Source organism: Lampetra planeri, chromosome 11, assembly GCF_965212315.1.
Source record: "Lampetra planeri chromosome 11, kcLamPlan1.2.h2, whole genome shotgun sequence".
Taxonomy (NCBI): domain Eukaryota; kingdom Metazoa; phylum Chordata; class Hyperoartia; order Petromyzontiformes; family Petromyzontidae; genus Lampetra; species Lampetra planeri.
Window position 1 is genome coordinate 12,002,515 of NC_136117.1, and position 23,511 is coordinate 12,026,025.

Genomic DNA, 23,511 nt, shown 5'->3' on the forward strand with positions numbered 1-23,511 from the left:
CTCTCTTTCAGGAGGGTCCTGTCAATGTTTCGCAGTAGGAGGCGATGTTGCAATGTGTAATCTCAATTGAGTCATTTGCAGGATACATTTTCAGCATTGGGATGTTTTGGCCAATGCAAATAATGGGGGAAACCGGAGGAAACCCGGAGGAAACCCGTAGATAACAAGGGGAGAACATACAGGCTCCACACAGAAGGGCGCAGCAGAATCATAATTTTATTTTTGCATTTCCCATAAATATGCTAAATTCCTCTTGATATGCAAATTATTTTTTCAAGGCGCCCTTCCCCCCTTCCAACCCAGCTTAAATATACGCTCCAAGCGTGGTGGTGTTTCATTCACACGCTGTCTCCCCGACAGACCTGGTCTTCACCTGAGGACGGCTTCTTTGCGTTGTGGCCGAAACTTCGTGAGAATTATTTTGTTTTATTTTTATTATTTTATTACTTCCCTTCTACGTGACCAAGAAGAAGCAGAATCATCATCTTTAGTTATCCTGGAGAAATCCGATGAAACATGAAGCTTTTTTTCACAGATGTCCGGTAGGGGCGGGTCAAAAAGTTACAACAACAAACAATACGGGAATCGAGTCAGGAATCGAACCCACGAATTTCTTGTTGTGAGGCACCAATGTTAGTTACGTAACACTCCTCCATCCTACCCTCCCATGAATGTCCATGTCCGTAGTGTCCATGTGTGGTGACTCTTAGATGCAGAGGTGTGGACTCGAGTCATGTGACTTGGACTCGAGTCAGACTCGAGTCATGAATTTGATGACTTGCGACTCGACTTGGACTTGCATAACAATGACTTTGTCCCACCTATGAGATGTGGACTCGAGTCATGTGACTTGGACTCGAGTCAGACTCGAGTCATGAATTTGATGACTTGCGACTCGACTTGGACTTGCATAACAATGACTTTGTCCCACCTCTGCTTAGATGTACACTGTCATGTACATTGCGTCACGAAAGGGCTATGGGGAGGGGGGGTGGGTGACGGAATGGCGTGGAGGCGTGAGGGGCAGGGAAGAGGAAGGGAAGTGGCAATGGAGAAGAGGTGAGACGATAAGAGAGGAACGAAATGAGGTTGCGGAGGGAGACTTCTTAATGTACAGGGGAAGTTGATTCCAGTGGTATAGGGTGCGAGGGACTGCGTGGAAACAGTACTACTTACGTCAGCCAGGTGAACTTAAGGCCAGAATTGTAGTTATGGTCAAGATAAACGTTTTTGCAACAACTCATGGAAAAAAAAATGCTGACTTAAATATCAAATTTACAGTGGCTTTTCTTCAAAGCCGTGGATTTATTCAATTCATCAGGTTTCACGAGTTGTTAATTATTTACAACTTAATCAGCGAATCGAGTTCACAACTACATTATTGTTAAAACAAAACTGTTGAGCTCATTGTACCAATCGAGGTTAAAGGTACAGACGTAGCCCTGCAATTGCTTGCCCACGTCACCGCTGGTGGAAGGGCCTCCACAACTAGAGGGGGCTTTTAGAAAGCGTCCCTAGAGGAGGGTAGTTTGGCCTGATCTTCCACGCTGGCAAGATGTAGAAGAGGTGAGAGTACCCACACTTTACCCCACCACACGCTATCTGTCATTCGACTGAGGTGTACATATTTACTACTGCAATATAAACTATTTTTGTTTATTTTAGCTAAATAAGGCCCACTATAGCTGATTTGCAGAAGCGACCTGGCCACAAATGATAGCTCAGCGAAGTGGCTTATCACGTAGAAATGTAATGCAGCCAAATAAATACTGTAAAACGCATGTTTCTAAATATGGAGAGAAAAACCGAAAAACCCGGAGACAAAATCCACGCGAACACGGGGAATACACAAAAACTCCACATATACTACAGCCGTCAGGGTCGGGGTCGACCCCACGACCTCCTGTATACCGGGCGAGGTAGTTAACATCTCGCCACCGTGACGCAGCACCCGATTCAAGAGCCGAATGGCTCACAGGGCTATACCTAATAAATAAACTTGAACTTGAAACTGTGGCTGGCTTTCAGAAACGTGTCTCATGTTTTAACTGCCGCGCAGAGAGATCAAAAACGCCACCTCTGGATTGCAGGTCCAGTGTGCAAACCCTTATATACCACGTCAGCATCGTTTCGTACGGTACAGGATATGAAATTTCCGCATTAAAAACTATGGTTGGAACTATTAATCGATTATAACCAATTATTACGCTCACGATACAGATAGTCCCTGGGTTGCAGAAGACCCATAAATTACGTTTAAAAAATTCAACACGCGGAAACTTTTGCGTTAATTAGTTACTTCAGCGGGCAGCCGCCTTACGCCTCCTCGCTCGAGTTTCACTCGAATTAAGGTCAATGGAATTTATCTTTGATTTTAGGGGCGGAAATTTGTTCGGTTTCCGACATACGTAAAATTCGGGTTACGGAACGTAACCCTTGCGTAACCCGAGCACTGCCTGTACATGGAATTCGTCACGATCGTGCGTCTGAACATCGCTGCATTTCCATTCGTATGTCGCGTGTGAGCTCCAACGCATTCACGTCACTCGAGACCGCTACATTCACCAAATATGTGTACGGTGCGGTGGGCGGAGGGGGGGGGAAGAAATTAATTATAGAATCGAGAAGAGAATTCGTGACAATTTATCGAATTGATTTTCACTTGGTGACCCATTGAATGTTTTTAAATGCAATGTACACGATTAACTACCAGATATAGTTAATAATTACTTCAGTCTGGCGAGGCTGGCGTGGGTGGTGAGTGTCTGGTGAGTTGTATGAGGTCAGCGCGCGTGGTGAGCGGTGGTGAGTGGTGGTGAGTGAGTGAATGTCAATGTAAATTGCGAGTGGTGAACGTATCGTGTCTGATGAATGAGCGAGTGTAAAATATTATTTGGAGTGGTGATTGTTATCCGGCGAGGCGTCAGGTGAGTGGTTGTTCAAGTGGTGAGCGTCAAGGTGAGTGGTGAGGGTCAGGTAAGCGGTGATCACTTCTCGCGATGACGAGATGATAACAGCTTCGCCTGGTATGATGATGATGATGATTCCTGCGTGTATATTTGGAATTTCTTTGTCTCTCTCCCGCTCCCCGTGGTCGCGTGGATTGTTCTCCGGGTCCTCCGGTTTTTCCCTTCCACATTTAGAATGAACTTCACGGCGTTTAGAGTGATTGGCTCCGCTGTAAATTTCCACGTGGCGATAATCCACGTCGTCGTTGAGCTATAATTAGTGATAGCCCGGTCGCTTCTGAAGAAAAGAGCCATAATGCCCAGTTTGGGTTTTATCTGGTAAAATAAAAATAGTTTAATAGTAAAGGTGAGGTGAGTGGTGAGGGTGAGGTGAGTGGTGAGGGTCAGGTGAGTGGTGAGGGTGAGGTGAGGTGAGTGGTGAGGGTGAGGTGAGTGGTGAGGGTGAGGTGAGTGGTGAGGGTGAGTGGTCAGTGGTGAGGTGAGTGGGGAGGGTGAGGTGAGTGGTGAGGGTGAGGTGAGTGGTGAGGGTAAGGTGAGGGTGAGGTGAGTGATGAGTGGTGAGGTGAGTGGTGAGGGTGAGGTGAGTGGTGAGGGTGAGTGGTGAGGTGAGTGGGGAGGGTGAGGTGAGTGGTGAGTGTCAGGTGAGTGGTGAGGGTGAAGTGAGTGGTGAGGGTGAGGTGAGGTGAGTGGTGAGGGTGAGGTGAGTGGTGAGGGTGAGTGGTCAGTGGTGAGGTGAGTGGGGAGGGTGAGGTGAGTGGTGAGGGTGAGGTGAGTGGTGAGTGTGAGGTGAGGGTGAGGTGAGTGGTGAGTGATGAGTGGTGAGGTGAGTGGTGAGGGTGAGGTGAGTGGTGAGGGTGAGGTGAGGGTGAGTGGTGAGGTGAGTGGGGAGGGTGAGGTGAGTGGTGAGTGTCAGGTGAGTGGTGAGGGTGAGGTGAGTGGTGAGGTGAGTGGTGAGGGTGAGGTGAGTGGTGAGGGTGAGGTGAGTGGTGAGTGGTGAGTGGTGAGGTGAGTGGTGAGGGTTAGGTGACTGGTGAGGGTGAGTGGTCAGTGGTGAGGTGAGTGGGGAGGGTGAGGTGAGTGGTGAGGTGAGTGGTGAGGGTCAGGTGAGTGGTGAGGGTGAGGTGTGAGGTGAGTGGTGAGGTGGGTGGTGAGGGTCAGGTGAGTGGTGAGGCGAGTGGTGAGGGTGAGGTGAGTGGTGAGGGTGAGGTGAGTGGTGAGGGTGAGGTGAGTCGTGAGGGTCAGGTGAGTGGTGAGGTGAGTGGTGAGGGTGAGTGGTGAGGGTCAGGTGAGTGGTGAGGGTGAGTGGTGAGGGTGAGGTGAGCGGTGAGGGTGAGGTGAGTGGTGAGGTGAGTGGTGAGGGTGAGTGGTGAGGGTCAGGTGAGTGGTGAGGGTGAGTGGTGAGGGTGAGGTGAGCGGTGAGGGTGAGGTGAGTGGTGAGGTGAGTGGTGAGGGTGAGTGGTGAGGGTGAGGTGAGTGGTGAGGGTGAGGTGAGTGGTGAGGGTGAGGTGAGTGGTGAGGGTCAGGTGAGGGTGAGGTGAGTGGTGAGGGTGAGGTGAGTGGTGAGGTTGAGGTGAGTGGTGAGGGTCAGGTGAGTGGTGAGGTGAGTGGTGAGTGGTGAGGTGAGTGGTGAGGGTTAGGTGAGTGGTGAGGGTGAGGTGAGTGGTGAGGGTCAGGTGAGGGTGAGGTGATTGGTGAGGGTGAGGTGAGTGGTGAGGGTGAGGTGAGTGGTTAGGGTGAGGTGAGTGGTGAGGGTCAGGTGAGTGGTGATGTGAGTGGTGAGGGTGAGGTGAGTGGTGAGGGTGAGGTGAGTGGTGAGTGTCAGGTGAGTGGTGAGGGTGAGGTGAGGTGAGTGGTGAGGGTGAGGTGAGTGGTGAGGGTGAGGTGAGTGGTGAGGGTGAGTGGTCAGTGGTGAGGTGAGTGGGGAGGGTGAGGTGAGTGGTGAGGGTGAGGTGAGTGGTGAGGGTGAGGTGAGGGTGAGGTGAGTGATGAGTGGTGAGGTGAGTGGTGAGGGTGAGGTGAGTGGTGAGGGTGAGTGGTGAGGTGAGTGGGGAGGGTGAGGTGAGTGGTGAGTGTCAGGTGAGTGGTGAGGGTGAAGTGAGTGGTGAGGGTGAGGTGAGGTGAGTGGTGAGGGTGAGGTGAGTGGTGAGGGTGAGGTGAGTGGTGAGGGTGAGGTGAGTGGTGAGGGTGAGTGGTCAGTGGTGAGGTGAGTGGGGAGGGTGAGGTGAGTGGTGAGGGTGAGGTAAGTGGTGAGTGTGAGGTGAGGGTGAGGTGAGTGGTGAGTGATGAGTGGTGAGGTGAGTGGTGAGGGTGAGGTGAGTGGTGAGGGTGAGGTGAGGGTGAGTGGTGAGGTGAGTGGGGAGGGTGAGGTGAGTGGTGAGTGTCAGGTGAGTGGTGAGGGTGAGGTGAGTGGTGAGGTGAGTGGTGAGGGTGAGGTGAGTGGTGAGGGTGAGGTGAGTGGTGAGTGGTGAGTGGTGAGGTGAGTGGTGAGGGTTAGGTGACTGGTGAGGGTGAGTGGTCAGTGGTGAGGTGAGTGGGGAGGGTGAGGTGAGTGGTGAGGTGAGTGGTGAGGGTCAGGTGAGTGGTGAGGGTGAGGTGTGAGGTGAGTGGTGAGGCGAGTGGTGAGGGTGAGGTGAGTGGTGAGGGTGAGGTGAGTGGTGAGGGTGAGGTGGGTGGTGAGGGTCAGGTGAGTGGTGAGGCGAGTGGTGAGGGTGAGGTGAGTGGTGAGGGTGAGGTGAGTGGTGAGGGTGAGGTGAGTCGTGAGGGTCAGGTGAGTGGTGAGGTGAGTGGTGAGGGTGAGTGGTGAGGGTCAGGTGAGTGGTGAGGGTGAGTGGTGAGGGTGAGGTGAGCGGTGAGGGTGAGGTGAGTGGTGAGGTGAGTGGTGAGGGTGAGTGGTGAGGGTGAGGTGAGTGGTGAGGGTGAGGTGAGTGGTGAGGGTGAGGTGAGTGGTGAGGGTCAGGTGAGGGTGAGGTGAGTGGTGAGGGTGAGGTGAGTGGTGAGGTTGAGGTGAGTGGTGAGGGTCAGGTGAGTGGTGAGGTGAGTGGTGAGTGGTGAGGTGAGTGGTGAGGGTTAGGTGAGTGGTGAGGGTGAGGTGAGTGGTGAGGGTCAGGTGAGGGTGAGGTGATTGGTGAGGGTGAGGTGAGTGGTGAGGGTGAGGTGAGTGGTTAGGGTGAGGTGAGTGGTGAGGGTCAGGTGAGTGGTGATGTGAGTGGTGAGGGTGAGGTGAGTGGTGAGGGTGAGGTGAGTGGTGAGTGTTAGGTGAGTGGTGAGGTGGAGGTGAGTGGTGAGTAGTGAGGTGAGTGGTGAGGGTCAGGTGAGTGGTGAGGGTGAGGTGAGTGATGAGTGTTAGGTGAGTGGTGAGGTGGAGGTGAGTGGTGAGTGGTGATGTGAGTGGTGAGAGTGAGGTGAGTGGTGAGTGGTGAGGGTGAGGTGAGTGGTGAGGGTGAGGCGAGTGGTGAAGGTGAGGTGAGTGGTGAGAGTCAGGTGAGTGGATGTTTGGTTCGGGTCATCGCTAGCAGCACTTGTCCCAACAGTCCGTTAAGGCTACACGGGTGCTCTTTGTCTTTGGGGGTGTGAAGAGAAGAGGGGGGGGTAAAAGGGGGGGGGGTTAAGAGGGGAGGGGGGTAAGCGGGGGAGGGGTGTGGGGGCATGAGGGGGGGTGCGGGGGAGGGTGTGGGGGGAGGAGGGGGAGGGGTGCGGGGGAGGATGTGGGGGGAAGGAGGGGGTGGTGCGGGGGGATGAAGGGGGAGGGGTGTGGGGGATGAGGGGGGAGGAGGGGGAGGGGTGCGGGGGAGGATGTGGGGGGAAGGAGGGGGTGGTGCGGGGGGATGAAGGGGGAGGGGTGTGGGGGATGAGGGGGGAGGAGGGGGAGGGGTGCGGGGGATTACGTCACGCTATGACGCGCCACGCGCTGAAGCAATTTCCTGCCCAGTGTTTGTGGCTTGTTAAGGTGGCGACAATCTTCTTTCTCTAGAGCGCAAAGCACCGAACTTAGTGGCCCATCGGAGTGCGCCAGCGAGCGAGCGAGTGAGTGGGACACAATACGAGCCGCTAAAGTTAACACTCCTCTCTCTTCCCCAGGGAGTCTCAACAACCGGAGTTTGTACGCCCACGTTGTTGGTGGTGGTTGTGGTGGTGGTTGTTGTGGTGGTGGTGGTGGTGGCGATGCGGGGCCCCTGTAGGGAGGGCAGCCGAAGGCGCAGTGGTGGAGCCGTGCTCCGCTAAGTCCGACACTTTGTAAGAACTTTATTTTATATATTTATTCGTCCGTGTGTGTGTCCAAAGACACGCTCGTACGAGTTTTAAACAGGGTTTGTTTTTTCACTTTCTTCTCGCCTTACCACACACAACAACAACAACAACTTTTAAGATAAACAAGATAATATATTAGAGATGTGGCCGAATCCCAACACGTCGCAGCAGCAGCAGGCAGCAGCAAGGGCCTCTGTCGTGTTCAAGAGGAATGCCATCACAGACGATTACAAAGTGTCGGCCCAGGTCCTGGGGCTGGGAATCAACGGCAAGGTTCTAATGGTGACCAACAAGAAGAACGGCGACAAGTACGCGCTCAAGGTACAGCTGCCTTGCTAGCTAACACACACAACTACACACACCTATACACACTTATACACCTACACACAACTATACACACTTACACATACACACCTATACACTTACACACACTCCTATACACCTATACAACTACCTACCCACACACCTATACAACTACCCACAAACCTATACACACACCTACCCACACACTTATACACATACCTACCCAGACACCTATACAACTACCCACACACCTATACACACACCCACATACCCACCCACACACCTACCCACAAACCTATACACACACCTACCCACACACTTATACACATACCTACCCAGACACCTATACACACCTACACACACCTATACACGTCCCTACCCGAACCTATACAATTACCTGCCCACACAACTACCCACACGCCTATACACCTACCTATACAACTACCCACACACCTATACACACACCCACATACCCACCCACACACTTATACAACTACCTACCCACACACCTATACACTTACCTATTCAACTACCTACCCACACGCCTAGACAACTACCTACCCACACACCTATACACACACCTTCACACACCTATACACACCTATACAACTACCCACACAACTACCCAGACACCTATACAACTACCTACTCAGACATCGATACACACACCTATACACACACCTACCCACACACCTACCCACACCTACCCACACGCCTAGACAACTACCTACCAACACACCTATACAACTGCCTACACACACACCTATACACACGCCTATACAACTACCTACACACATACCTACCCACATACCTACCCACATACATACCAACATACCCACACGCCTATACAAATAGTGGACTTACCCACCTACCTACACATCTAACTACTTATTCACAAACATAACTATACACACCTACCTACCCACACACCTATACACCTACTCACACACCTATACAACTACCTACCCACACACCTACCTACCCACATACCTATACAACTAGTGGACTTGCCCACCTACCTACACATCTAACTACTTATTCACAAACATAACTATACACCTACCTACAAAAAACAAAGATGCCCCGTATAGCCTTAACAGACTGTAGGGGCAAGTGCTGTTAACGAGCACCTATGAAGGCCGAGGGGGTGGGTGGCCAACACCACGCCCGACCGCCTTTGTCTCCCCAGTCACGCTGTTTACACACCGCACCAGGTACTCATTTTGAGGCTGAGTCGACCTAGGGGAGGCCCAGGACCGATTCAGATAATCGTCGCCGGTGTTGGCCCTGAGCGGGAATCGAACCGCTACACCACCGCTCCCCACAACACCTACACACACACACATCCACATACCTTCCTACTTATATACACACGAACCCACTAACCTCTATAACTACCTACTTACACATCTAACTACCTATCCACACACTTACCAACACGCCTATCTGTACACCTCACCAACTACGTACGCACCCCTATCACTCTACATACCCACATACCAAGCTACACTAAACCAATTCAAATTCCCAACTACCTACTCAACTACCCACCAACACACCCACACACCTATCCACACCTACCCACACACCTACCCACACACCTACCCACACACCTACCCACACACCTATCCACATACCCACCCACACACCTATCCACACCTATACACACCTATCCACACCTACACACACCTATCCACACCTACACACACCTATACACACACCTATACACACACCTATACACACACCTATACACACACCTACCCACCCACCTACACACACACCCACACACCTACTCAACTACCCACCAACACACCCACACACCTATTCACACCTCGTGTCTCTCTACGTGACTGTCTTTCTCAAGTACGCGTGGGATGGTGTGTCTTGATGAATACCTGTACTGGTAGGGATGCTTTGTCTTTGCCAATTCCTATACTGTACGTGTGGGGCAGTGTGTGGATCTCACCTGTACACGTGGGGACAGTGTGTCTGTCTCAGTTACACGTGGGTCAACGTATCTGTCTTACGGGGAACCAGTGGCACCCGATGATTTCCAGGCAAATGTGTTAATCACAGATACACGTCGGACACATTTTCACTTGTACACCTGGGACACAGTCACAGAGACGCATGGGTCACTCCATGTTTGTTTCTCACGGGTACGTGTGACACATCGAAATTTTCAGTGGCCTTAGCGGGTACACGTGGCAGGACACCGTTAGTTACGTTGGGCAATGTCTCACGCATACGTTGAGTACGTAAATAAGTGTCTCGTCTGTCTTCAGGTATGCCTGGGACAGTTTCAGGCCTACAGATATGTCCGTGGGACACGTGTCAGTCTTTCACAGATACATGTGGGATACTGACATTGTCTGTCTCACAAGATGAACTTTTATGGGTACCCACTACACATTATTCTTTACAAATACACCGTACATAGGGGGGTGTATCTTTTAAATTATACACAAGGTAATCGTGTGTATATATCACAGATTGAGCAACCCATTAGATGTACGATTACATACCTTGTGATTCTGTCTACATAACAAGATGGCCATACATTCAGTTATTTTGAGCTGTGCGCGTGTTACATTACAATCGCATATCACAGGTAGAGGTGTGCTACTCGCTCTCAGTATCGCAGAAAGAGGTCTAGGTTAGAGATCTACTCTCCACATTGTACTTTACAGCACAACTTTATTATTGGGATGAATGGTTTTATAAGAGACTTCTCACCTGGTTTAAGTGAGCCTGGAGTTTGGTTATTGCCGGACATTCATAGATTACGGAGCACCGATCCACATTGTTTGGGGCAACACACTCGCCATCAAAATCTCACGTTCCCACAGAGGCCATTTCTTGTTGGATCTGATACACAGTACTGTACCTATTTTTCCACTGCACAACTGAGCCGTGCTGATGCCGATCTAAGCCCGGTTGTGACTAAGCAGTTTTTTTTTTATTCCCACTTCAAAACCCAAGCCGTTGCAGTTTAAACATCTACGTGCCTTTACCGAAAAAACCAAACAGTATGAATCCTTGCAGTCACGAAATCTTCAAATCTAGAATTAAGCTTAAACATCGTTCGCATTCATTGAGTCCAGAAGTGAGGACCGTAGAAGATGAGGTGATGCCTCCCTCACAGTGTGCTTCAGAGGTCGCAACCGGGTACCCGATACCCGTACCCTACCCGATACCCGGCTACCCGTACCCGGCCAGGTACGGGTATGGGTGCCCGTTTGCGACCCTGGTACGGCCGGGTACGGGTAGGCCGTGAGTCACTGGTGAGTAACCGTTTGTCACTCATTTCGGGTAGGGTACGGGTCGGGTAGGGAACGGGTACCCGTACCCTGGTGCGGCCAGGTACGGGTAAGGAATCAAAACCCGTTTGCGATCTCTGCTGTGTTTACACCAACAGACGTCACACGTCATCAACTATCCAATTAGCCCCGAACCATGTCCCTACTTGGTCCCGAGCCAGATATCTTGTGAGGCCAGGGGTTACCACGCTTGGTTTCCAGCTCGGCATCGGAAAATATATTTGTTTGTTAAACCTTTTTTCTGAAGATGACCGCTTGTGTTGCGATCGAAACGTCGTAGTTTTTATAATTTTTTAGTAATTTTCTTTCAACCTATCTACGTGACTTTACCGAAAGACCCAAGAATATATTTGGGAAACCGCAAGTGGAAAAGCGTCCCCATCCTGATGGGAGCCCTGCACGCGTTTGGCTCGGGCGTGGCCAGTGGAAAAAGGGGGTGTGATGGTAAAACCGGGCCCCTTTCGGATGGGGGCTTCATAACAGTTTGAGGGAGTTTTCTTGAAGAGGAAGACACGTGGATCGTTAGAGGTCAGAACAGTGTACTCGCACTGTTGAGATTCTGGATTCGAATCCAGGTTTTAGTTGTGGTTAAGACACTTAGATCGACATGGCATCTCCGAATAGCACGGTTGGCTACGAACGGTGCGAAATAAATTATACACACATTGTGATTAATCTGGGGTCTCAAGTGTAGTGAATTGATGGTCTTGAGCTGGCCACCAATGACTCGCATAGAAACCCATAGACTCCGACGGAGATGCAGAACCATAGACTTGGATAGAGACCCAAAGGTTCCCACAGAAACCTGTAGACTCTCAAAAACCCACGGGGCTCCCTTAGAGAACAACAATACAGTCACAAGAGAATGAGCTGTGATTAAACCGGATTCATGGTCTCAGCCTGGTCACCAATGACCGCACCAAAAAAAAACCCCGACACATACAATTTAGCCCTGAATGTTATAGTGTTTGGCCATGTGCGATGAAACCGGAGTAACCGGAGGAAAGCCACACCATATGAGGTGGGGTGCAGGGCAACACCTCCCTCTGTTGTCATACCTTGGCCCCATTGCAGCCAGAGTCTACAACTCAACACGTGGTTATTCACAGATAAGTCGTCTCCCCTTATCCAAGTGCTCTACTAAGCAGGCTGAAACCTGCTCGAATTTCTAAAGTCCCACTCGATCAGCCGCATTCCAGGTGATTAGGTAATTTCTAAGCCACGGCTTGGTACTGGCCTTGTCACGTAAATTGCAGGGGAGTGTGGAGGAATGACAACACTACTGCCGGACCCTCCCTTATCATCCCAACTTGATGGTTAATCCTCGAGTTGAATTACATTTTTGTTACAGTGTGTGTGGGAGCGATAGTGTCGCGGTTAGTGCGCTGTGCGACGAACCCGGCGACCCGGGTTCGATTTTCACGGCCAACACCGGTGGCGATTATCTGAACTGGTTCCGGGCCTCCCCTAGGGCGACTCGGCCTCAAACTTGTACCTGGTGCGGTGTGTAAACATTGCCACTGGGGAGATAAAGGTGGCCGGGCGTGGTGCTGGCCACCCACCCCCTCGTGTGCCGTGCCGGCCTTCATAGGTGCTCGCTAACAGCACTTGCCCCAACAATCTGTTGAAGGCTATACGGGGACCTTCATCTTTGTTTTTTGCTACCACAGTGTACAAAGCTGTGCCTTGTACAGAGAAGTTTTTAGTTTTTTTTGTTGAAGCCGTCTCTTTCTGAGCTGCACTGTTGACTTTTACAAAGACGTTTTCTTTTTTTACCCCCCCCTCTCTCTTTGTAAGAGTCACAACCTTAAAACTGGCCAACTGTGCTGGGGGGTGTGTGGGTAGAGACGTGTGTTTAGCTCCAGGCACAGGTATTTGTAGGGGCTGGTTTTCTTTTACACACACACACAGCACTGTATTTCCTGATTCATAAAAAAAACTAGTACAAAGAAACCCCACGGATTTGTTTTCGCCCTTTAGAAAGTGTACACTGCCCCCTTTTTTTTGCAGCATCTTGAGATATTATGGTTACACTTAAGACACCCTCTAAATTAAAAATAAACGTGTATTACTAGTAACTGGTGGTGGGATTTTACCCACTTTCGTTCAGCTTCAAATGTCCAGCACAAGATGTTGACACACTTAAGAACTTTAGCCGATCGTGCCTTATGAGTAAAACCAATTGACTCCGGGCTGTGAAATTCAGATTTTCAGATGCTTGTAGTTACAGCTATAGTTGTGTAAATATATCGGCTTTCTAGCCCATTTCAAGCATCATTCGAGGTTATGTCAATCACTCAGTCACAGTTGTCTCTGTGTCCGATGAAGGGGTCTGTACTGCTTTAGTTTTATGGCATGAGGACAAAATGACGAATGCAGTGTACGTGAAAGTATTTTTTATTATCCCCACTTTCCAGTCGTGACTTGAACGTTAGTGCTTTATCTATCAGTCACATCTTTGGTAATCCGTTTAGTCCTGTTTATAATGGTGTGTATGACCCCTTCCGTATGTGTCAATCACTGTTCCCTTTTTTGTTAACTCACAAAGCTGTAACTTGAAGCGGCTAAATTTACCACCAAACGCCACCTCCCAGTAAACATGCAACGATGGGCCCCAACCGTTCCAACCACTTGCCAACGTTGGCATGTTTACTGGGGTTGAGAATGCAGCATTACTGAACAGTGGCGATGCTTGGGATTGATTGCACTGTGGACGTTAACGACGATTTAATAAAACAAAAACCCGATTTCAAAATCTTATATTAGAATGAGTGTTGTTACAGTATGCGGCACTTTTATTTTGTCGACATCCTGGTATTTTATCTGGAAAGCAAAGTCCAGGATGTCTAACTGCCAGGTTGTTGGAACGGATGCGGGTCTGAAGGTGGCTTTTTATCCGCCCCGCATTCTCATTTGTCGAGGGGCATAAACGACTGTGTTATGCAAACACATTGATGAAGTTGTAAAAAAACAACGTGGCATGGCGTTGGCTAGCCGTACGTGTCTCTGTACGACCCTTTCGGGGCGAGGGCCGCCGAGGTTATTTGACCATACTTCACGTTGGTCAGTGTGGGTTGGTGAAGACGTGACGCCATCGTCCTGTACAGCACTTTTTTTCTGCACCGCCCTCTGCTGCCATAAAATAAAAACATAGCCTCGCAGTAGCCTGTTCTTGAATGGGTGGTGGTCGTCCATACTAAGGAGCACAAAGCAATGTATATATTTGACAAATAATCATTGTTTATACGTTCTGTTACAAGGCAGTAAACATGGGTAAATCTAATGGCTTTGTGCTACAACTGGACCGCACCACTAGGCGTGTGCCAAGCCAACCCAGCACAGGTCAGGAGGCACCAGGGTTTTTCCACTGCAAAAGCCAAACTGTGCCACTGACGTCACACACAACGAACGAATCACGGTTTGTTTCTGGCTCGGATTTGCAAATACCAGAGTCATTGGAAAACCCGCTAGTACCCCAAGGGTCCCGTGCTACCTTAGCTTGGATGTGCCAGTGGAAAAGGGTTATGTGGCTCTGGTTACAACGAGGCCTGTGTCGTAGGCCCAAACTCTTCTAACACAAATCCACCAGCGGCTACCTATTATGAATAAGAGAACCTGAGATGAACGCAGTAATTTTTGTCCTCGAGTTAAAACTAAAATACCAGGTAAGGCCCACGGCTATGTAGCTCTTTTTCAGAAGCGATCTGGCCACAAATGATAGCTCAACGAAGCGGTTTAGCATGTGGAAATGTTTAGCAGGCAAATACACTGAATGCATGTTTCTAAATGTGGAAGGGAAAAACCGGCGGACACGAAGAAAAATCCACACAACCACGGGGAGAGAGACATGCAAACTGAAAATATACAGGTGTCACGGCCTGGATCGAACCTCCGACCTCCTGTATACCAGGCGAGGTACATTGTGAACCTTACCACACCTTACGATCAGGGTGAGATGTTTGTTTTGTCACTTGAGTGTCATGCACATGCTTTGAATTTATATTTTTCCGCCATACAGATAGACCCCCCAAAAGAGAAGCTATGCGGAGGAAGTGGACCAGTGTGGCACAATCTCAGCTTGGACATGGAAGCACAAATGTAACAATGTTACTTTCAAAAAAGAAATACTTAAATATATTGTAAACACTGTAGGAATAGTGACTAAATGAATGGACTTTTCAAATATAGAAAGTAGTGCTAGCATTGGTTGGATTAAATTAATTGCCCCAATAAATTGTAATCCTGTAATATTTGACCACCTTGGTGATTTGATAAATTTTCACGTTCGGTGTCACAGTTCGATTCAGGAATCAAACATTTTTTTTTCCACTGCGATTCATGTAACAGTGCAAGGGTAATTTGATGAATGACATATACATGTATACAAATCAGAAAAAAATAATTGTCACGTGCATGACTTGATGATGCTTGTTGTGATTGTAATAATTGATGCATCTTTTTTATACAAATAATGTAATTTGTTAACTAGGAAAGCCTCATTAAGTCTTAAGACTTTTTCAGTATGCATTGGGATGTTTTGACAGTTCCATTTAAAGGAGGGCTTTTCATGCGAGTGGAAACCAGAGTACCCAGAGAAAGCCCACCATGCGTACAAGGGGATCAAGGGAATACCACTGAAAACTCCGCACAGATGGGTTATTGAACCTACTTGCTGTACTGCCATCTCCCCGCCACCTCGTAGTCCAGCTGATTTGGGAGTTTCACAAATATACGCGTGATCCACCAACCCTTGCCTTTAAGCGGCTGGTTCGTATGTCTGCCACAAGAAGAAACTCGCTGTTACTGGTGGCTGGCCCACTTTGGCTCCACCATAAAACAACCCTCCAGTGCTCTGGTTGTGTGCCTGTTTCAATGCATTGCTTAATGGTTGTGTTTGCTCTTGCGAAACTGTAACATAGCAACTGTCTGCACTGTGTCCTCCATGAAAGTGTGTTTAACAGAGGCAAATTGTCTTCCAAGAAAAAAGGACTTTTAAAAATGAACATTCTATTATACGGAATTCTATTTCAGCCTTTTGGAGTGGTGGCACAGTGGTGTTGGGGCCCAGCGCGCACAGTGGTTAGTGCATTGCGTTATGAATCCGCCAGCCCGAGTTCGTTTCTCAACCACGGCTACGAACAGTGGTGAGTTGTACCGATCCCTTGCTGGGTGTCCGTCTTGAACAACCCGCACTGATCTACGTGGTGAAGTATGTTCAAACAACTCGTGACAAATACGGCATGGGGAAGGCCTTCATCCAGCAGGGGATTGACAAAGGGCTGTAAATTGTTATGATACTTTTTTTCTATTTCACTCTAATCCGTTAAAGCATTGGCCTTTCTTGCCAGTAGGACCTATTGCCCAGTTGAGTTATTTTGGCCACGTGGGGACCACAATTGAGGACCACAAGTGACACAGGATTTGCAAACAGTTCACAAGCGATTCCTCTTGCCCTGATTTACAATGTGTTGTGTGTGACAGCTGAAGAAATAGCTGATTGCCGTACAGCTCTTAAGGTGCGAACACTGCAAAGATGGTCGGCAATTCTACCAATCCAAACACAACTGCTGGTCCAATTCATTCAGGCAGATTGTTGGCTATTATTGTTGTGGCTGGGTGATTATCCAGCCTAGGTCGCTGGGTTCATAGCACAGTCCATGAACCGATGTGCCACTGCTCCACACCTAGAATAGTAATAGTGACATCGAAATCATACCCACTGTTTACTCAGGAGCGCCTCACTGAGTCTCAAGATTATCATTTTTCTCCTGGAGGACCCTGCTTCAAAATGTTTTTTTTTTGCCAGATCCATTCATGAGTGCCTGGTGTGTGCGAGAACACGCGAGTACCCACAGAAAACGTAAACACATGAAAGGGATAACGATCAAAGCTCCACACAGCTATATTCAATCCCTTGCTGCACTGTGAATTCCGTAGCCACCTTACAGCCTAAGCATACCTCGCATGGTATTCCCCGGCAGTCTCCCTTACAAGTACTAACCAGGCTCATACCTGCTGGTATAACACGTTGATGAAGCTGGTTAATCACCAGCGAATCGTTGTACTCGAATTGTAAGTGTCGTGGGTTTACTCTCCAACACACCGGTGTGCTGAAGTATTAGCCGATTGGCACGTTTTGTTTACGTGAAAACCTTACTCTAATGGGTTGTGTCGGGTGGTGGCGGCTTTAACGACACATTCTTTGGGTCTTTCGGTAAAGTCACGTAGATGGGTTCAAAGAAAATATTCTAAAGACAGCCCTTTGATTGGTGGAAAGCCCACCACTGCCGCGGTCGCTGCCCACCACTTGCATTGGCTGCTGACATTTGGGCTACGCCCATTTCAAACCTTTATAAGCAGTTTGTCTTTAGAAGCTAAACCCCCCTTTTCCTGATGACGACCGCTTGTGTTGCGATCGAAACGTAGTTTTTTGTTATTTTGTTATTTTATTTGAACCTGTCTACCTGACTTTACCGAAAGACCCAAAGAATATTAATCCCTGCAGTCACGAAAGCTTTAAGTCGAGACGCATTTATATTTAGCGATCTAACCCCCCAAAAAACCGCTTATTCTGGATCAAACCTTGCCTTCTGAGGCCTGTTGACATTGGGCATGCCCAGGTTGATTTGGCCATTTTTATTTCTTCTCATTCCTGAATGTGGCATAAACATGACAACTGTAATTAAATTTCGATTTAAAGCTTTCGTGACTGCAGGGATTCATCTTCTTGGTTCTTTCGGTAAAGTCACGTAGAAGGGAATTGTATTTTAGTATGTTTTATTTTTATTATTTTATTATTTCCCTTCTACGTGACTTTACGGAAAGAACCAAGAAGATGTAATTAAATTACCGGACCAATTGTGTGTGGTATCCCAATGCACACTACTTGTAGGCAAGTACAGGAACGGGGGACGAGGTGACGTGCGGAAATTAGTCACGCGTTGAAGCCGAGTGTCGAGTGTTTTGTTTCGTTTGCCGTTGCTGGAGTTTGCTTAACATCGCTTGTGGAGAGATTGGAGTTTCTTGAGTGGTTACCACCCCCTCCCAAACGTCGCTTGAGTGTGGTCGTTGATGACTGTTCGTTCCTGTTTTTGTCTGATTATTGGTGAAAACGTGCCTCCATCATTAGCCATGTTCAAACAACTGCTGGACGAAGACCTCCCCCAGCCATTGTCTCTCGCGGTTGTGGGATGTAACAACCCAGTCGAGCTAGTTTGCTGGAGAATGTTAGGGTTCAGTTGCGCAAAACAACTTTGTTCCCTTAGCTCCCATTATGAATAAATTATCAATTAAGAGAGATGTTAACTTAAGCAGCTACCCCCAATTCCTGAAGGGGCTCTCTGCACGTGGAGCGAGACACCAGACATCATGCTGAACAACACGTGGTACAACCTGATAACAAATTGGATAGCCGCCCGGCACAATCGTGAAAACCTAGGCAGTGTAGTCTCCATCTAGCTGAAAACAACACGAAGAGCTATTTGTTTCGAATTCGTAAAAAAACAATATTTCAAGAGCTGCAATGCATGTGAATACGAGACTGTTCTTCATAAATAACATCAGGAAGTGGTCCTGAATGAGTTACATGCGGGTTGCCGACCCTTGCCCATGGTAAACTGGACCTCCATGGTGAACTGGACTTCCACGGTGAACTCGACTTCCATGGTCAGATGTCGGCAACTAAAATAACAAGAAGAGCCAATTTTTTTTTTGGAATTCCAAGAGCCGAACGCGGCTCCGAAGCCGCAGGTTGCTGACCCCTGGTCTTGCTCCTGCACACGGGCCGATCTCATATTCCTTCGCCGCAGTGGATGTACTCCCTGGAATACTTGACCGATTCCATAACCGACAGTGGGGAAAGTGGCCGAGAGGATTCGTTTCAGCCGTTTTGGCAACGTGTTCATCTTGCCTGGACTGTGCTCTCCTCCGCAATCAACGGTCTGTTACATTTAATGCAAGGAGGCGGAGGAGGGGTTTTACCTCCTGGGATTTAATACAGGGTGCTTAAAAAAATGTTTAACACTTCTGAGAATTTGCAACAATACCACGAGAAATGTGCCTCCGGGCTCTGGAGACCACCTGGAGAAGATTCCAGGCGTGTGTTGACAATGATGGCGAACAAGTGGAGACTTTGACTTTCTGAAGCTATTAACATTCATTTGTTATCATGTGACAGTGTATCCGTTATTTTACCATTAAACACCATAGTCCCATATAAGTGCAACATTTTTTTAAGCACCCTGTACATTTTGTGCATTTCCAAAGAGGCATGATGTGCTTTGATGCTGAATGAGATTTCATTTTAGGACCATTGGAGGTGTCAACCAGAAGTGAGTAGATCATGACCAAGGGTTCGGTAAGCAAAATAACAAGAAGAGCCAATTTTTTTAATTCGGTAAAAAAAAACTATTTCAAGAGCCGCAATGCATGTGAATACGAGACGGTGATGGTCCTTAATAAATACCATAACGAAGCCAGTCCTTAAAGTGCCGCTTTCGGCTCCGGTACGGCAGAGGTATGACACTTCACCTTACTTGAGAATTAGATGAATTGTCTCGATTCAGGGTCTGCATTCATTTCAAGAATTACATTTTTTTTTCTGAACTTGTTGCGATGAAATGTAGCGGGGCCCATTACGGATGGCATATACGAGTTGAGAAACATCGATTCTTGCACACGCACTTCGATGTCGTGTATAGTGAGCTTTAGAAACGAGACGAACCGATGCAATGTTGCACCTTTAGTGAACCACGCTCACGAATCGTGACAGCTCATGCCCTCGGGTTTCACTAGCGCGGCTGCAGTGCCCTATTTAATCGCGTGCGTCACTGCGCATGTGTGTATGTGTGTGCGCGTTTGGGGAGCAGTGACGCAGTGGTTAGCGCACTGCGCTACAAACCCGGCCACCCGAGTTCAATTCCAGCTCACGAACAATATGGCATTGTGTGTGTGGTTGTGTCTGTACGCGCGTGTTGTTGTTGTGGGAGTTTATATCCATGTGTACGTGTGTTTTGAACGGTGTGCGTGTGCGATCCTATGCGGGCATGCCGTGTGAAAACCGCGTGTCTGTGTGTGTACCTTTGTGTGTGTGTACCTGTGTGTGTGTACCTGTGTGTGTACCTGTGTGTGGGGAGCGGTCAGCGCGCTGCGCTATGAACCCGACGACACGGGTTCGACTCCCGCTCACGGCCAACACCAGTGACGATTATCTGAACCAGTCCTGGGCCTCCCCTAGGTCGACTCAGCCTCAAATTACAACATGGTGTGTGTAAACATCGCCACTGGGGAGACAAAGGCGGCCGGGCGTGGTGCTGGTCACCCCCCTCCCCCTCGTGTGCCGTGCTGGCACTCCGCTAACAGCACTTGCCCCAACAGTCTATTACGGCTATATGGGGGATCTGTGTCTTTGTTTGTTTTCGTGTTTGCGTGGGGTAGCATTGGATACATTTCGTCTAAGCGGACCCCACGGCGACACACTTATAGTTTGCGTGCGGCCTCAGTAATTTTTTTCGCGTGGGTTTCTGATCAAGGTCCCTGATCGGTGTAGGAAGCAGTGTGGTTTTATAAAACTATTTTTTTCACTTCTTACTAAAATTCCGAGAGGGGATTTCCCACTTGAACACATGTGCCTGTCTGTAGGCTGTTATATTTTTAAACCGTCATCAGCCACAGTGGGTGGTTGGTGGGTGGAGTAGATGTGTGTTCTGCATGTTGGCCATATGGATTCACTGACCAGCAGATGTTTGTTCTGCAATTTGGCCATATGGATTCACTGACCAGTAGATGTGTGTTCTGCACGTTGGCCATATGGATTCACTGACCAATAGATGTTTGTTCTGCATGCTGGCCATATGGATTCACTGACCAGTAGATGGTTGTTCTGCACGTTGGCCATATGGATTCACTGACCAATAGATGTTTGTTCTGCATGCTGGCCATATGGATTCACTGACCAGTAGATGTTTGTTTTGCACGTTGGCCATATGGATTCACTGACCAGTAGATGTTTGTTCTGCATGTTGGCCATATGGATTAACTGACCAGTAGATTGTGTTCTGCATGTTGGCCATATGGATTCGGTGACCAGTAGATGTGTGTTCTGCACGTTGGCCATATTGATTCACTGACCAGTAGATGTGTGTTCTGCATGTTGGCCATATGGATTCACTGACCAGTAGATGTGTGTTCTGCATGTTGGCCATATGGATTCACTGACCAGTAGATGTTTGTTCTGCACGTTGGCGAGACATTGGGATAATGCGGTTAAAACTCGCACGTCTAACTGACGCCTTCACACACTGGCCAGCGAGCGATTGAATGTGTGATTTCCTTACACTTGTCCTTGGGATACTTTGCGGCGATGATGCCAGATGTTACTTGGCAGGTCGGGCCACGTTGTGGGAGGTTGTTGGCCCGGGGGTGAAGCAGCCATCGATGAAATGAATAAGGGGAAGATGACCGAAAAAAGTGACTTCCACTTCATCTCGAATTGTCATGGAAAAATTGTGCTTAAGGCTCTCAGTGCTCTGACTGCATTGGGTTGTGATTAATGATAATATTAATATACAACCGGTGACACCGAGGAAGCCTTGAAACATTGTCCAGAGTTTGCTTGCTCAAACAAAGTCTGCTGGGTAATATTATTCTGGAGAGGCAATAAATAGGCTGATGGGCGAGAACGTGTTTGTATTAGACAGTACTTGGAAACGGAAGGGAGTTGTGTGATGTGAAAAAAAAGTGTTATGATTTGTAAATCCACTGCTGGATGAACCCCACCTCTCCCTCCTCCCACACCACCACCATGTCGGGCACGAAAGTTATTTGTGCGAGTTCATCGACCGTACTTCTTCTTCACGCCGGTCGAGCTTACACGAGTACAGAACAACGGCCGGATTGCTTCACTGCCCTCTGCTGCCCGCTGCTGCCCGCAGCAGCCTACGACGCCTGTTTTAAATGGACGGCGACCGCCCCTGTCGACCCCGCTTGGCTTCCAAGATTGGAACGGGGGACTCGGTCAAATTATTTGCGCCGATTCCGATCGTAGACTGCTCTTTTTTTTCTTGCTTGAGGTATTACACACTATTAGTGCTCCTGCACTGTAAGCTGGTTTCATCTGGCCCGAGCAAGATTAGATCTGTGGGCAGCTTTTCTCATGTGCCTCCTCCTCTTCCCAGAGCAGGGAGGGAGGTCGGTGAGGGCCATGGGAGGGGTGACTTGGCGGAAGTTATGTGACGGGCACACAGCCACCCCCCCCCACTGTACACGGGGCTTCACTCACACCCGGTCTTCTTCAGCCTGCCCCAAGCGCTTCCTCTTCATTCTACATTGGGCAGAGACGCACACACACACACGCCACAAGGCCTCGCTTGCCGGGCCGGTGTGTTGGAAAGGAACGCAGAATCTGTGAACGGTGCCAGGCTCAGGTTTTACTTGAAATTGGGTTTCTCTGATCCGTGTTTGTTTTTGTGTTGGGCCGCGTAGTCGTTTTTAATGTCAACATTCTTGTCATGAAACCCTCCACCAACCCGACAAGATGATCAATTTTACAAAGATTATATTTAGACGTGCCAATGTATCGATCACATTCTCGCCAATAAAGCTCCTCGCCAGCGGCTTAACACTCTTCACGAGTGAATTTAGCACCAAATCAAACTGATTCGAAGTTCAGAAAGTTCAACCGATAATCCGCTGACTCCGCGCTAATACACGTCGTGACATCACCGACTGGTTTAAATGAGTAATTTCCATTAATGCGCAATTCGTCAAAATTCAGCCCCCGCTACTACTTTCAAGTGTTGATTATATCAAGTGCTTTAAACACAATGACCTTCATTGATATTCATGATTGGGTTTTCTTCATTTTGAAGCTGTTATGATGAGTCATGGGTTATACGTTAGCAGCCACTTTACCTTCCATCCATTGCACATTCGCACAACTTATTAACACAAGCACATTGTTTAGAGAACAATGTACGATGTGCTGTTTGAAAAAGGCATTGGGCTTGGTCATCAGTAGGCGATGATGGCTGATTGTCAAGCATCATGACTGAGTTGCAGCAAAGGCATGGAAGGCCATCTGAGAGGACGTTCACCGCGGAGATGGAGCAACCCGATCAACTCGTGTGCGGGAGCCAGACGTGGATTATGCATGACAAGACCGTGAGAGATGATGACGGCTTGGGGCGGGGGGGGGGCAGGAAGACTTCGTCCAGCAGTAGGTTAATCATGGCTGATGACGATTGCAAGCGCACAGTAGCGGTGGGTGGTGACTCATTGAAATGATGCTGTGTCAAACGCACTGAACCAGCACACTTAGGTCCTGAATTCAAGTGTATGGGTTTCACCTGCCTGCGATAATTATTTAGCCAGTTTCTCTGAAGTGTAGTGAGGTGATGGCCTCAGCCTTCACCTCACGAATCGACGAAACACCGGCGAAGGAGGGGGGGGGGGTGCCCACTCGAGAACCCAGCGACCTCGGCTCTGTCCCAGTTGGGGGAGTAGTGCCACGAATGAGGATGAAGGAGTTATGATTCAAGTGCCATCCGGCCCACAGAAGCCACAGGGAAGTGAATACCTGTCAGGTGAGCCGGCAGAGATGATCTCCATCGTATTTCGGATGTAAACAATAATTCATAAGGAGTCACGATTCAAGTGCCATCCGGCCCACAGAA

At 48.8% G+C, this 23,511-nt stretch overlaps 1 protein-coding gene across 1 annotated transcript in view; it reads left to right on the forward strand.

Annotated features, from left to right (window-relative positions):
- The first annotated feature begins 6,871 nt into the window (after window positions 1–6,871).
- The window catches only part of LOC144721324 (MAP kinase-activated protein kinase 2-like), a 38,826-nt gene continuing 22,186 nt past the window's right edge, over window positions 6,872–23,511 (forward strand). The window contains exon 1 of the mRNA XM_078598860.1: window positions 6,872–7,538. Within this exon, the coding sequence (XP_078454986.1) occupies window positions 7,359–7,538 (180 nt within the window). The 5' untranslated portion in view covers window positions 6,872–7,358. The remainder of the gene's footprint in view (window positions 7,539–23,511) is intronic.